General features: G+C 38.2%; 1 protein-coding gene across 2 annotated transcripts in view; it reads left to right on the top strand.

Annotated features, from left to right (window-relative positions):
- Positions 1-15,983, top strand: part of col4a2 (collagen, type IV, alpha 2) — a 75,843-nt gene that overhangs the window by 50,556 nt on the left and 9,304 nt on the right. Inside the window, exons 5-33 of one of the 2 annotated variants that reach the window (XM_017469386.3) lie at positions 1,958-2,092; positions 2,255-2,299; positions 2,495-2,611; positions 2,754-2,822; positions 3,017-3,052; positions 3,159-3,212; positions 3,304-3,339; positions 3,443-3,484; positions 3,597-3,653; positions 3,792-3,836; positions 5,193-5,243; positions 5,355-5,390; positions 5,470-5,514; positions 5,651-5,702; positions 5,861-5,962; positions 6,055-6,198; positions 7,762-7,833; positions 7,967-8,118; positions 8,218-8,290; positions 8,401-8,507; positions 8,886-9,069; positions 9,473-9,517; positions 10,237-10,311; positions 10,438-10,536; positions 10,661-10,882; positions 11,016-11,177; positions 11,322-11,492; positions 14,189-14,332; positions 14,448-14,576. In XM_017469386.3, coding sequence (XP_017324875.1) covers positions 1,958-2,092; positions 2,255-2,299; positions 2,495-2,611; positions 2,754-2,822; positions 3,017-3,052; positions 3,159-3,212; positions 3,304-3,339; positions 3,443-3,484; positions 3,597-3,653; positions 3,792-3,836; positions 5,193-5,243; positions 5,355-5,390; positions 5,470-5,514; positions 5,651-5,702; positions 5,861-5,962; positions 6,055-6,198; positions 7,762-7,833; positions 7,967-8,118; positions 8,218-8,290; positions 8,401-8,507; positions 8,886-9,069; positions 9,473-9,517; positions 10,237-10,311; positions 10,438-10,536; positions 10,661-10,882; positions 11,016-11,177; positions 11,322-11,492; positions 14,189-14,332; positions 14,448-14,576 — 2,701 coding nt within the window. The remainder of the gene's footprint in view (positions 1-1,957; positions 2,093-2,254; positions 2,300-2,494; positions 2,612-2,753; positions 2,823-3,016; positions 3,053-3,158; positions 3,213-3,303; positions 3,340-3,442; positions 3,485-3,596; positions 3,654-3,791; positions 3,837-5,192; positions 5,244-5,354; positions 5,391-5,469; positions 5,515-5,650; positions 5,703-5,860; positions 5,963-6,054; positions 6,199-7,761; positions 7,834-7,966; positions 8,119-8,217; positions 8,291-8,400; positions 8,508-8,885; positions 9,070-9,472; positions 9,518-10,236; positions 10,312-10,437; positions 10,537-10,660; positions 10,883-11,015; positions 11,178-11,321; positions 11,493-14,188; positions 14,333-14,447; positions 14,577-15,983) is intronic. The other variant, XM_017469389.3, reaches the window with a different exon arrangement.

The raw sequence follows: 15,983 nt of genomic DNA, 5'->3' as shown, positions 1-15,983 counted from the left end.
TGTGTTTTAAAGATCAGCTGTGTGGTTTTTAGACTATAAGGAGTTGCAGCAACTTCAGTTCTTCAATCTCGTCTGTTCAGCTGTGACAAAGGTTTTACTTTACATGTCCACATCACACAAGAGATGTACTGTGGCAGTGGCAGTGGTAGCTGGTTAAGGCATTGGACTTCTTACCAGATGGTCATGAGAAATAGGGGGCAACATTGTGGCACGGCAAGTAGCATTACTGTCTTACTGGTTCAGTCCTGACCTTTGCAGTTTCTGTGTTCTCTGCGTGTCTATGTGTTTTTACTAACAACTATTATAAAAGGTGCAAACATACACTGATGCTCAAGAAGGCAACACAATATATTAAGAGCCTGGGGGGTGTAAACTTTTGAACAGGATGATTGGTGTAAATTGTTATTATTTTGTATTCTATGAAACATATTATGTAGTAAATATCTTAGGCAGCTTCTGAAGGGCAGTACTAAATGAAACAAATAAGACCGATTGTAACGATTTGAGTTGAACCGTATCGGAGGTGTATCGTTTTAAAAATGAACTCTACTACCCTAACTACCGATGAGCTACATCCTCATCCTTTGGTAGTCCATGCAAAGTGGTGTTACAACATGAACCTAACTCTTTCAGGGAAACTACTACTACTGTACACATTCTGTTTGGTCAAAGTACACATGAAAGGTAATATCTGAAAAACCGTAATAGGTGCACTTTAATATTGTATAGCCGCTGTTGGAAATGGGTCAAATAATCAGAAATTGCAAAAAAAAACAGGTACAGGACCTGGAGGATTTTCCTGAAGAACAGTGGGCAGTTTAATTGCTCAGGACAAACAAGGGACTCAGGAACAACTATCATAAAACATAAACACAGTCATTGATCATCCAGGTAACAACACACAGTATTAAGAACCAAGGGTATGTAAACTTTTGAACAGGTAAATTTGTGTAAATTCGGTTATCATTGTGTCTTCTGAACTATATGTAAATATCTGTTATGTGAAATAGCTTATTCAGGGCAGTTCTAAATATAAAACAACATGGGATTTTAATGATCCCTCTTTTTTAATTAACATGTTGCAGATTCTGTAAGGGGTGTGTAAATTTATCAGCACAACTGTATACTTAAAACTGATATGGTTACAGAATAGTAGGAGATATTGTGATCTTAGTATCATAAGGTTGTATCTGGGTAGGGACTGAACAGGAGAGAGAACCTGATAATACAAAAGGCCACTTTTTTTAGACAAATAATTTATAAGTGACAAAGAACGTTTGTAAGTGTCTGCATTAGGTATTTAGACAGATGACATGGCTTCAGCAGGGGTACAGTATGTAGCTTGTCTGTTGTGTTTTAGAAATCCACCAGCTGAAGCACAGTAAGCTAGTTTGAAGACATTTGAGCCACCTTTGATTAGAGCGTAGAAATAGCAATTTGCCTTTAATGCCACCAGATGGCCACACTGTGCATAAATAATGTATGAGAATATTGCCATCTAGTGCTCATAATGTAGTATAATCAGGATGAAGATACGATGTACATGTGCCAATAGTGACTTTAAGAAAAAAAAAACATGGATAGTTAGATCATTTTAATAACAGAAATTAAAATTATATATATATATATATATATATATATATATATATATATATATATATATATATATATATATATATATATATCACTTTTGTGGTGTTGTAATATTTTTTTCATTATCCTCAGAAAATTCGGGACATAGGTTTATAAGTTTTTTACTCTTCTCTTTCTGCTGATAAGGTGAGTTTTTTCATACATCATAATTTCCAGTGTTATTTAAAATTGCACTGCCTTGTATCTTCTATTCTTTCACATGACTGAATTTTGTTATGTGTTATGGCTTGCTGTGTTCTCTAACATTTCAGCGTTATAAGTACCTTTAATCTTTGTGTCATGTCCTTCTTTGTCTCAATAACAGGGCCAGCCAGGTATTCTTGGCTCTCAGGGCCCTACAGGGCCTCCAGGACGTGCAGGCGACCCTGGCCTGCAAGGTTTTAAGGGAGAGAAGGGTAATTCGGGTGAGACAGGCATCACAGGACTGAAAGGGGCTCAGGTGTGTATAACTTGAACCTGCTTCATACTTCTCATCCAAAATGATTCGAAATTGTTATAGTGCTAATGTAAAGTCATTCATTTCTTCAAATGGAGTAAAATTGCGTCAGAATTGTGTGGAGTAAAATAAGTTGATCCCATTGCCTCTTATTTGTTTCTGTAGGGAATGATAGGAAGTCCAGGGTTTCCAGGAGCAGATGGTATTCCAGTAAGTGGTGTCTCTTTATAGTGGAAGTTTTGGATCCATATCATATATACTTATGACCAAAAGTCTCTCTCTCATATGCACACACACACACAAACACACTTTTGCGGGGTTGTCACATTTAAATCATTTACACATTCATGTAATGTGTTGCATTACAGACAATGTGTGTTACATTCGGACCTCTCATCTATGCAGGGTCACCCAGGGCAGCAAGGCCCTCGAGGAAAACCTGGTGCTGATGGCTGTAATGGAACCCGGGGAGATCCTGGAATACCCGGCCTGGAGGGATTTAATGGTGTTGCTGGAGAAAAAGTATGTGGAATGCACCCATTTTAGCCAGAAACAACAACGTCAGAAATCAGCTTTAATGACGTGTAGATTTTATTCTACACGTCACAACCGTATATCATATTCTCTGCCTCTGTCCTTATCTCTCTTCTCAATTCTTCTGCAGGGTCAGCCAGGCAGGAAGGGTGAGAAAGGGGACTCCCTGGAGATTAGTGTTTACATGGAGAGATTTCGGGTGAGAGTGCAAGAGGCAGTATGATATTTTGGATTCACTCAAAAATAGAACTATGGTTTAGGAGCAAAGAGTAGTAATAGAAACCACTGTTTGTACGTATTGAAATAAATTTATTAGACAAGCTTCGCTCCATACTGTGGTATAAGTATATGCAATAAATGTTTCTGTTATCATCTTCTTTCATTTTAAATTAGGGCGAGAAAGGACTTCCAGGATATCCAGGACCTACGGTGAGTTCAACCTTAACTCTAACCTTTCCTAGACTTATAACGGTTATATTCAAAAGTACCATTTTTGTTAAATACTATATGTTTTACCCTTTCTTTTTTAACTAAGGGTCCTCCTGGAATCAAAGGTGCTCAAGGAAGACCAGGTATCATCGGTGCTCAGGTGAGTCTGTAGTATTAATTATTAAAATGATACTCTCAGATACACACACTGTATCTACACCGTCCATCTCTTATACTCCTCTCCATTACAGGGTGAAAAGGGTTATAGAGGACCTCCAGGACCAAAGGTAGCCCAAAGACACTGACTAATTCTGACTCATCACTTGTTATATGACTCTTATTGATGTGTTTGAAAGGTATCAATACAGAATCTTGCTCATCTTTATGCAGGGCGTTGCAAATACACTCATTAAAGGAGATAAAGGAAATCCGGTAATATGAATATATCACTGTTGTCCACTAGACTGGAAAGTTAATTTAATTTGAGTAAAGAAGTTGGTGATTGGATTAATCAGTGGAATTGCAATCCTTATTTTTACCACAGGGGGACGTTGGAGATCCAGGGCCACCAGGGAACCAAGAGTTTAAAGACACCTTCCCAGTCAGTCATGTGTCTGAACATAAAATGTTTGGATAACAGCACTTATGTATTCCTAGACATTCGTGTGTTTTATTATGTATTTATTAAGCAGAATTATTAGGTCTAGTAATTTAACCGAAATGAGTTCTTCATCCACAGGGCCCCAAAGGCGATAAAGGTTCTAAAGGTGAACCAGGAGATTTGGTAAGTTACATGAGTGATGTGAAACCTTTCTTTCACTTGCTGGCACGTTGTAGTTACACAGTTGTGTAAGTAATAAGCTTACGTGTGCCTTAATCAGTATATGGATGTTGTAAATACCCTGTTCTATAAACATATAATATATATATATTATTTGTATTAACAGTATTTCCACACAGCAGTCTTTAGTGTTTCAAATAACGGCAGTTTCAAAGTACAGTAACAAGACAATGTATCAGCTGTAACAAAACGTACATTGATAGATTAATATCTGCACTTTATTGAAATGCTTTAGGTAGTGAAACCTTTTACGGTAGTTTGGATGATATCTAAAAATAAAAATGGAATAAACGTTAAAGAGCCATATATAAAATAATAAAATGCAAATTAAAAAAACAGGCAAAGATGGACAGATAAAATTACAAGAAGCTACAAAGAAACTTAAATAATATATTCAAAGAATAAAACTGAGGGGAAAGAATGGAAAAGGACAAAATTAATTAAAAGTATTAATGTAATGATAATGATAACGATAATGAGTCTTTATTGGTCACAGCACAGTGAAATTCTTTTCTTCGCATATCCCAGCATGTCGAGAAGCTGGGGTCAGAGCACAGGGTCAGCCATGATACAGTGTCCCTGGAGCAGAGAGGGTTAAGGGCTTTGCTCAAGAGCCCAACAGTGGCAGCCTGGCAGTGCTGCGGCTTGAACCCCCGACCTTCCAATCAGTAACCCAATGTAATGAATGGGTACCTGATTAATATCTTGTGAAATGGAGTAGAATCACATCAAAGGCAGCACCATGGCTTTCTATATAGTTAATTCTTAGTACATTTAGTGATCCGGCACTAGGTGATCTTGCGTGTATAATTTTGGACACATTCAATCAGACTGTCTGACTGTCTGTGTTAAGGTGCTTTATCAATACTTACTTTAAAAACAAGAAACTATACAGTATTCATTAAGTGAAAGCTTTCATTGGTACATTACCATAGTACAGACTAATGAAAACAGAGTAATATAGAATTTAACTGACCATAACAAGGCATAACAAAAAGCAAAATTAGTAACATTATAGTATCTGACATCAAACCTCATCAGTAGTAAGGATGTCTTCTACAATACGTAGCTTCTACATTGCACAGCTACATACTAATATAAGTTTCAGAACTTATAGTACAAGAACTACTAAAACATTTAAGTAATTGCACAAAGATAATACTTTTTCCTTAGCTTTCCCAGGTATTGTGATCATTTAGTTAACTGCATTGAATGTGACTTGTATGACTTAATAAATCATAATTGTTCAATCTTTGAGTTCATAAAACTCATTTGTGTTTTTTTTTGTTTTTTTTTAAGGCGTTTCATATCAAAGGAGAGACAGGACTTCCTGGATTACCTGGGAATCGGGTATACACTGGTTATCTATTTGTGTTATCAGATCTGTTTACTAATATTTTCAAGAACATGTTTCTGTTTTGACTTCTCACATAACAAGAAATATTTCATCATTGCTAATAGGGCTATCCAGGAAGCACTGGAGCGCCAGGAAGAAAGGTATGCTTTTGGTTATCAGTTGGGCCTGACGGTGAGATGCTGTTGATGTCACTAAGCACTCCCTCTCTATTTTTTTCAGGGTGAAGCTGGGGATTCGGGTATTCCTGGGCAGCCGGGAAGCAAGGTATATTTTACTGGTAACCGTTTCACTGTTATAGCACAGTGAGTTTATATCTGGAACTTGCTGATGAACTGCAGTGCCTTGAAGGCTGCACAGGTTTTATATTTTGAATGTTGCTAACATGTTAATGCTTCAATAGGGGGAGCTAGGAGAAGCAGGAGAGCTGATCTATTCAAATGGAGACAGTGAAGGTAACAGAGTACATCTTTTTATTCCAAATGTTTATTAAATTCTGTTCATCAGAATTTAAGTTCTCTGTTCTGTCCAATTAAATCTCCTGATTTGTTGTTAGCCACAGTATTTTAACCTTGTCCACATTTTCTTCATATCTGCTTTCTTGTTCCTAAAGTTGGTCCTCCAGGAGAACGTGGCCCACCAGGGCCTGATGGTCTCAGGGGAAATAAAGGATCACAGGGTCCCCCTGGGCCAGATGCTCAGACACAGGAATTTGGTATTTTGAATTTTTAATGTTTGAATATTAATATGAGCATGTATTCTGACTGTATGAATCTTTTTTTTAAAAAATTGTGTCTATATTTCCAGTGTTGCCCGGACCATTTGGACTAAAAGGGGAAAAAGGGAGGAAAGGTGATGCTGGGGAACCTGGTATCCCAGCCTCAGAACCTGGGCCTCCAGGCTTTGATGGCCTACCAGGAACACCTGGGCCAGCCGGACCAAAGGGTTCATGTATGTGTGTGTGTGTGTGTGAGTGTGTGTGTGTGTGTATATATGTGTATATATATGTAAACTCTGTCTCTATGTAAACTCTGTCACTATATATGCCATTTTGCATCTTTTGTTTGAGTGATAAATGGATCTAGTTTTTAAATAAGCTTTAAATGAAAACTACTATAAAAGAGAAAGGAACTCATATACAGTCATGTGAAAAATAAGTACACCCCATGGAATGTTTTTTAACATATTTGTATAAGCAAATATTTGATCCTCTTTGAAACAGTGCCTATTAATAAAGGTGATAAACTCTATCAAATGACACATAAAGTTGACATTTTGCAGTAATTTTCACAATTTAAATTAACAAAAAAAAACATATTAGTCGCGTGGAAAAAGTAAGTACACTCCTGCGTTTATTACACTTCCATAAAATTAAAATCCATAAAATTAGAATCAGGTGTTGAAGATTGGGTGTCAGTGATTAGAACCTACTTAGAGAGTGCAGGTAGAACCTGTCTTATTTACACCACTCACATCACATCTGGTGTTCCCTTTATTATTAAGGTGTGTGTCATCATGCCAAGATCTAAAGAGTACTGTAAGGCCTTCAGAAAAAAAGGTTGCGGATGCGTAGGAGTCTGGCATCAGAAATACATCATTCCACTACAGTGAAAATCATCTACTAGTGGTACAGATTTCAAACGACTGCCAATTTGTCCAGGACTGGCCGTCCCAGCGAATTCAACCCAAGAGCAGACCGTCTAATGCAAAAACAAGTCTCCAAGAATCCCAAAATTTCATCACAAGATCTGCTAGTAAGTCTTGTAGCTGTTGTTGTCAAAGTGCATGCTTCTACAATCAGAAAGAGAAAGCACAAATTTGACCTGCATGGGAGATGTGCCAGGAAAAAGGCTTTGCTGTCTAAAAAGAATATTAGAGTAAGACTACAGTTTGCCAATGAGCATCTAGGCAAAGACCAGGCGTTTTGGAATAATGTACTCTGAACAGATGAATTAAAGATAGAGTTTTTTGATGAAGATGAAATGGAGGGTTATGGAATGGCCTAGTCAAAGCTCAGATTTGAATCCCATTTTAATGTTATGGGGAGGATTTGAAACAGGCAGTACACGCAAGAAAACCCTCAAACATCTTGTAACTGAAAGAATATTGCATGGAAGAACAGTAAAAAATTCCAGCAAGCCTTGTGGACAATTATGCAAAACACCTACAAGAAGTTATTGCTTCTAAAAGGGTGCAATACTAGCTTCTGAGGTCAAGGGTGTACATTCTTTTTCCACAGAAGAATAACACATCTATTGCTATTTCTGTTAAATAAATGATTGAAAAAACTATTTTTCCTCCTGGTTCTGTTCATCAATTTTATTCATAGGCACTGTTTCAAAGATGATCAAATGTCTGCTTGTCCAAATATGTCAAAAAAGCCAACAATTTCCATGGAGAGTACTTATTTGTTCACATGACTGTGTACACATATATGGTATATTGAATGCAAAGGTGAAGCTTGCCATCAGTATTGGAAAATTGTCTTGTCAGCATGAATCTGTTTGGCCACAGGGAGCGTGTTTTTCAGAGGGCCTGAAGGGCCACATGGACGTCCAGGAAATGCTGGAGTGAAAGGACAAAAAGGTAAGACTACTGACCAGTGACATTAGTCCAAAAGTTCCTGTTATACCATTTATAAAACAGGATAACAGGATGATGAATATACAATACATTCATCATAAGTTGTATTGCTCACAATGAATGTACCATTTTTTAGGTGACCATGGTCATTGTGAGTGCATTTTGCAAACCTCCCCTCCTGGACCCCCTGGCCCAGCTGGAGATCAGGGTGACCCTGGAACAGTGGGAGAGTGGGGTCAGCCGGGTGATCAGGGAGACCAGGGACCCAGAGGCCTCCCTGGTCTGCATGTTAGTTTCCTGCATTACAGTTATGGTAGAAAATATATTCCACAGGCAGTAATATTGTGAACTATCAGAAATTGTCATTTTCTTTTTTTTTTTCTTCAGGGCTTTCCTGGGCCACATGGGATGCCTGGCCCTAAAGGCTCTAAGGGAGATAGAAGAGAGGTTAAAGACAAAGGTACACCTTTTTATTACAACGTTATGATTTTAGTTAACACAAAGAAGAAATGAATGTGTAATTAATAATTAATTCGTATGTGTTTGTGCTTGTACTTGTGTATTTAACAGGATCACCAGGAGAACCTGGAGACCCAGGGAGACCAGGTGTACAAGGACCACAGGGCAGACATGGGACTAGTGGAATAGATGGTGCCCCTGGACTTCATGGTCTTCCTGTGAGCTTCTCATTAGAAATTATGTGCACTGATCTGAATGTTTTCATTTTATGTAGTCATTAAAAGTACTAACAGTTACTGCTGGCATGATGCACCCTGTTTATTTTACACTAGCTGTAATTAACAATGTGCCCACGTAAGTCTTATTTCCAAACCCTATGAGTGCTATCATTCAGATTTAAATGTGGCATTGTGAATCATGTAGGGGGAAAAAAGAAATGTGATGTTTATTGTACAAAAATGGGTTTCTTTGTCCACATGAAGCTGCTGGTTTCCTTCTTTTATTATAATCAATGCTCTTTCCTGATTGCAAGTGTAGATTAAGCCTGCCGCAACAAAACCGCTATACTATGTGCTGTGTTGCTGTGCGGTTTGCAGGGAGAAGGGCCAGTTGGTGAGCCTGGACAGAAGGGTTACCCAGGCAGGCCAGGTATACCAGGGTTCCCAGGACTAGCAGGGGAACCAGGTCAAGTAAACGGAGCACCTAAAGGTGTTAAGGGTATAGCAGGTGATGCAGGATTAAATGGTTATGATGGAGTCCCAGGCACACCGGGTACTTCAGGTATGCACTCTGCCTTCGCTCTTTCCTCATTCTTCCATCATTTTCATGCTTTAATTCCAATTTCTCATCCTCTATTTTGTTCTGCAGTCTTTGCTTTATATGTCTCTTTTTACGTTACTTTGGGTTTAATATGCTTAAAGTCATGGAATCTGTACATCATGGAAACATTCTAATGAAATGAATCACTTAACCTTGCTCTCTGGCAATTTAATTGCGCGTGACAGGTTTCATTAAAAATGGATTCCATGCGGAATTTTCCCTGAAAATTCAGAGAATGGTCATTTAATAATATGATCTCTGCTGCTGATTCAATCACAATCAGCTTCTGTCTGTCCACTGTATCTGTATCTACTGTGGTGTTATCTGTTTCTGTCGGTCATCATCTCTTGCTTGCCATTTAAAGGAGACTGTAGTCTACAAGGAGAAGGAGGCAAGTGGATTACAGCAGGTAGCTAGATCAGTGACAAGTCAAATTCCTTCTTAAGAACTCTTTTCTGTCTTAGTGCTTCACTGCATCGCAATAACCTTTTTTTTTTGTACACAGTCACTGTTAATGCTTTGGGCATTATTAACCTTTCTCCTTGTGTGATTTTATTCACCCACAAATATTGTTGTACACACTATGTATTTATGTGCTTTGTTTCACACACTGCAATGAGTCACATGTGATTTGGGCATAACACAGGGGTTCCCAAACCTTTTGAACAAACGAACCCAAATGAACATTATGAATTTTCTGAAACCCCACCCAATTTTTTATTCCAAATTGATCATTTAGGACTTATGTAAATATGTTCTTTTTCATGTCGTCTGTTCTGCCACTCAGTGTCAACAAGGGATCAGCAGAGGTAGATGGATGGAGAAATTCGTGTAAATTTGATTGTGCATCATATCAGCATATTATTAAATATGGGAAATTAAATGGGGGAAATTAAATAGCACATACATTCTTTTTAATGGTGCTTTTAATTTTAATTTAAATTATGCTTGTATGAATACGAATCCCAGTAACTTCTAGTTTGGGAACCCTTGCTATAACATATCACTTGTTGTTGTTGTTGTTGTTTGCAAAGCAGGCAATCAGAAACTCTACTGTGGTGTCTATGTTGAGGTTATGAATTTATTTCCTTGTCACTACATATCTTATGGTTTTGGTGTATCCCCCAGGCGATTGCGCGGCTTTAACTGGACCCCCAGGAGAGATAGGACCCCCGGGACATCCTGGATTGGAGGGGATGCCAGGTAATATATTATATATAATATAATATTTTATAATATTATAGTATATATAATTTATTTATGTGTATGCTATAATATTAATCCCATAATCCCCATTTAGACAGACCTGGTTATGTCTTTGTGTTCTAGGATTTCCTGGTCCAAAAGGCTTTGTAGGAGATAGAGGCAAGATAGGAAATAAAGGAGAACAAGGAGACCAGGGCATCGGAGGCTCACCTGGAAAAACAGGTACATTGAGTATACAAGGGTTTTGTCCTTACGTACACTCAGACATTCTGGTTGGTCTTGAGAATTACCATTTATACAGATTTTTGTCTGCTATATTATGTTCATGTAATGGTTTTCCTTACAGGTTTTACTGGACCTCGTGGAGACTTAGGCAGTACTGGACTAAAAGGTCTCAGAGGTTCTTCTGGCATCCCGGGTAGACCAGGGCTTGATGGTGAGTCTGGACAAAAAGGTCCTAACGGTGAAGCTCTAGGAGCATCTCCTGGACCCACTGGTGAACCAGGACTGCCAGGACTGCAGGGGATAAAAGGTCCCCCTGGAAACTCTGGCGCAAGTGGATACCCAGGTAAGAAATACTCTGTAAGGATGAACTTACCTTTTTGATAAAAGTGTTTTCTGTTGCCTACTACGTTATAGCTTGGGTGTTATTAACATACAATGTATATACAATGATTTATTTTAACTGTGGTACACTATAGGCATGGGGGGAATGCCTGGGATGATTGGGATCAAAGGTGAATCAGGTCCCTCAGGATTACAGGGGGAAATAGGAAGACCTGGACCAGCAGGAATATTTGGCTTCCCTGGGAAGCCTGGTCCGGAAGGACTTCCTGGACCTCGAGGCCACACTGGACTACCAGGTAAATTAGTAATATAATCAATCTCTACTAATCTCTATTAATTTCTACCTCATTAGAGAGCTATTAACCTGACCTGTCAATACCATTGCAGGACAGAACAGTCTACTCATAATAGTGATATTATCTTTTTGCCTTTCCTCAAAGGGCCTAGTGGAGAAACAGGCCATCGTGGAGATAGTGGTCCCCCAGGGCTCATAGGAGTGAAGGGTGTTAGGGGAGAACCAGGAAATGATGCTGGGCCAGGAGATTACGGACCACGAGGGGATCCAGGAGACCCTGGACATGTTGGACCTACTGGTGTTCCTGGACTTAAAGGTCAGAACATTTTCACGTCGCAAATTTCAAATGAGAAACACATAGCAAATCTTATGTGCAGAATAATGTGCAAATGGCAATGTCACATCATCATGGATATTTGTCATTTATATTTCCCGTGAAGTATTACACTCCATGACAAAATTTAAGACATCCTTACCCAGAGAGGAGCTGCAACAGCTAATTGCTAAAATCGATAATAATCGATTATGAGAACCGTTGTCAATGAATTTCATTATCGATTAGTTGGTCTCCGAACAGCACGGGGTTCTGTTTTGAAAACACACATTAGAGTAAATACTAAAGTTGTGTCCCAGATGACGTACTATACACTTACACTATGCACTGTGTATTCTACCGTCTAGTGTATGAATTTTAGAAAGGTAAAATCATATCAAATGGAACACTACCATTTTTTTAATAACCGGAAGTATATGCCGTTTCCCAGTCAATGTCACATGACATCAAACGTATGTGATGCAACAGCACTAGCTTTAGCAGATACCCACAGTCAACGATAATGAGTGCTTCTCAATGCTCAAATTGATGCTTCCTCGTTTCCTCGCTCCTCCGTCCTCCAGCCCGTGACCCGGAAATCGATCGAAGTCAGCCATCTTGAAGGACATATCAATTGTCTAATTGCACCACGAGGAAGTGAGGAACGAGGAGTGAGGAAGCTTCCAGAGGACCTAGGAGCGAGGGTACACAGGCATATCCTATGCGAAAGTGTTTTTTGTCGAAAAACCTGACGCACATATAAATTCCCCTCCTCCTTTACATCTCCAACAATCTCAAACAAAATGTCCTTTGATGATGTGATGGAATTTTTTCATGAAATATAAATAAGTTAATAATATGCTTACAATGAGTATTGTAATTAATTGATCCTTGCATGTTTGGATATGCAACACTGCACAAAAGAGGCGATAATTTATGTATTGTTCATTAATTTATTGTTGAATAACCCAGACATTTCACATAATATCAGTGCATTCAGCTTTATTAAGAATGTTGTTATTAACCAAACTCCAACAACATAACGGCAGATCCCCGAAGCGCAGTGAGGTCATCCAGCTGAGATTAACTGACATTGTTTTGACGTGATGTTTGAGAGAACGAGGACATTCCATTCGACTTGCTTTGATTCCTCTCTCCTCGCATCTCATCCTTGCATCCTTCCCTTGCATCCTAAGGGGTGGAGCTAAGACACAAGGAAAGGAAATGAGGATGCACAAATAAGAAATGAGAAGCACCCAATGACTTTCTTCAGTTTATTGTTTATATCAGTGTTACCTTTTATGCCCAGCATGACCTCAGTCACTATCAGATGGAGCTGTAGCGTGCTTATCATTTATTATTTGTGGATCCTCATGTCCTTATATTTCTGTAACTGCGTACCTATGAAGAAGAAGCCTGTCAAGAATACGGACAGTGTCGCATGAACTAAACCAGGATTTACAGAACAGAGAAAGCAAAAAAGAGCCACCTCTGAGCTAATAATAAAACAGAGTTCTGTGCTTTAATGTAGGAGTAATAAATAGAAGGCAACATGAGAGTAACTTTGTTTTGAGGAGAAAAACCTTGCATGGTCAATAATGAACCACGTGAAATGTTTCCAATACCGATAGTTCTGCCTTTCATGCCTTCTTTTAAATTAATATTAATTAATTCTACAATTCTGAAAGAAATGCAAATAAAAACACAGTTCACAGTAACTGGTCTCATAAACAGAAAACACATTACTCAAATTAACATTAACACATGAACTCAATTCTGAAGATTAAAGTAAGATTATTTACTTATTGAATGTTATTAATTCATATTAACATTGACTTCTAAAAAAAACTCCTGTTAGTCTCACTCACTAAACACAAACAAAAGCATTTCTACTTCGTCATTGACATCAAACTGGTAATATATAATATAAACTTTTTTATATATATATTAACATTAACTTGATATGAAATATACTACTCTACAAATATATTTTTCTGTGCAATATATACTTTTTTGTCAACTCATCTTCATTGAAATCGGTGTAAAATTTTAGCAGTGCAGAGCTTACAGAGATTACAAACTGCAGTTTTGTCATCATTCCACACAAGAAACATCATCTTTACACACAGCACAAAATCAATGTGTTTTCCCGACCTCTTTTGATTGACAGGATATAATCGGCCCTGATCATCGGATGTTTCTAAACTATCGGCCGATGGCTCATAACATTAAAAATTGCCTTTATTGGCCGATACTGATTATCGGCTTATACATTGGTGCATCTCTAGTATAAATCAACCCTGAACTAACAATGGGTTCACATTATCTATTTTACAGCATCTGTTGTAGGACACATCAGTTGTATTGTCAAGACGGACAGAGTCATGTCTCATTTAAAGAACAAAAATCACAATATGGATAGTTGTACACTCTACAGATGGGTGACATGTAAAGGACAACTCAAAATAAAATGTCTTAATAAGGTGTAGGGTACCAGAACAGCTTTAATGTGCATTCTAAACATCTCTGGATCAGTGCTGGATGAATGAGCACCATCCAAAAATCCAAAAGATATTCCCTAGTAGCTGGGATCATTAAAAATGTCACTTCTGTACCTGTCACATACTCCACATCACATGGTCCTCAACAAAATACGTTGTCCAGTTTTTTACCGGTATTTCTCTCATATTTCTCCGCAGGTATAAAAGGCTCTCCAGGCATGGCAGGTTTCCCAGGAATGTCAGGAGATCCTGGTCTAAAGGGCCTTCAAGGAGAGACAGGGCTGGTTGGAATACCAGGCCTACAGGGAGATAAAGGAGGCATGGGCCATCAGGGAGAAAAAGGTTCATATTTGGTCTTATAATGACAACTGTATGAACTTTAGATCATTTTGCTCATGGTGTTAATAATTCTGTCTTGGAGGTCACATTTTTTCATTGTGCATAATCTTTTTATCAGGTGAAAGAGGAGTTATGGGCCCTCCAGGTAAAATGTCCATCGGAGAAATGACACATATGAAAGAGGTTATGAAGGGTGCTAAAGGTGACCATGGGCATGAAGGAGATCCAGGTTTCACTGGCCCACGAGGTGAGTACTCTTATTACAATTTATTGCTGTTATACTGAGTATGGAAGTGAAAAATTGACAAAGATTTTTTAAATAAAAACTTTAAAAAAAGATTTGAACTTTGCAAGCTATTGAATGGGTAATATTTATTTTTTTAATTGAAGACAATTACATTCATGATATTGAAATATATAAGGTTGAAAACCACACATTTGTATTTATTTATTTATATTGAATTAACAACCTTGAAATTCAAGTTTCTTTTTTTTCATTCAATGCCTACCCCTCTCAGGAGCGTGCGCCTATGTCACTATATCAACAGAAACCTGTCTGTAGTGTTATTTCTTTTGTTGCCTGTTTGTGGTTTTTATTCATTCATTCGTTCTTTCTCTCTTCCAGTAACTTTCAGTTCAGTTTCTTAGGTCACCCTCTTCATGTTTCTCAGACACATGTATGGGCTGTGTGCACACTCAAAGTGATTAGTCGTAGTGAACTCACATGTGATCTGTATATTTTCCCAGAGTAGTACATTTCCCTTCTTCCAGTGGTTTTATGTTGCAAGTCATTTGGAAAGATTACTTCTAAATGGCTAAAAAAAAATAAATAAAAAAAACCTTCTTATACCATGCAAACCAGCAATAGAATAGTCTTTACAATGATCAAATTAACCAAATCAAACATGTCAGAACCACATAACCAGGTGAAGTGCACACACACACACACACACACACACACTCACACACACACACACACACACACACACACACACACACACACACACACACACACCTTTCACTGAGGAGTGGCCTTTAATATTTTGCATAACACTTTATTTTTATATTTTAAACTACGTGCCACGTTAAAGGCCAGTAAGGAACCTTGGGGTACAATTCTTCAAACTCACCCGGTAGTGAATTGGATTCATAACGCTCCTTTATCTTTGCTCCTTAAATCTTAATACAGATAATTTCCCTAAAGCTAGAGCTTGGTTACTGGATCTGAACCCTTCTATCAGTATCATCGAATGGGATACAGTGTGGGATAATACATTCCATGCATCCACGAACCCTAACCACCAATTCATTCATTTTAAGGTTATTCACAGAGCATATCTAACCACACGTATTCAATATGCTATGGGTCTATCACCCCACCAGTTTTGTAATTTTTGTGGACCTGGATGCCTGGACTTATTTGATGCCTATGATTTGGGACTGTCCAGATGTGCTTGACATTTTGTACAAGGCTACTGTGATTTGTTTTCCCAAAGATCCTGTTTTTTTATAATTTCCTCTAAGTGAGATGGTACGGAAATTTTGGCTAGCTGCCATGACCGCAGCAAAGAAGCTACTAGTTCAACATTGGAAACCTCCTTATGACCATTCTACTAAGCATTGGCTACATTCTTTATTGGAGATACTAAATCTG

The sequence above is a fragment of the Ictalurus punctatus genome, chromosome 6 (genome assembly GCF_001660625.3).
Source record: "Ictalurus punctatus breed USDA103 chromosome 6, Coco_2.0, whole genome shotgun sequence".
In the NCBI taxonomy this organism is placed as follows: domain Eukaryota; kingdom Metazoa; phylum Chordata; class Actinopteri; order Siluriformes; family Ictaluridae; genus Ictalurus; species Ictalurus punctatus.
This window is presented reverse-complemented; position numbering and strand designations above follow the sequence as displayed.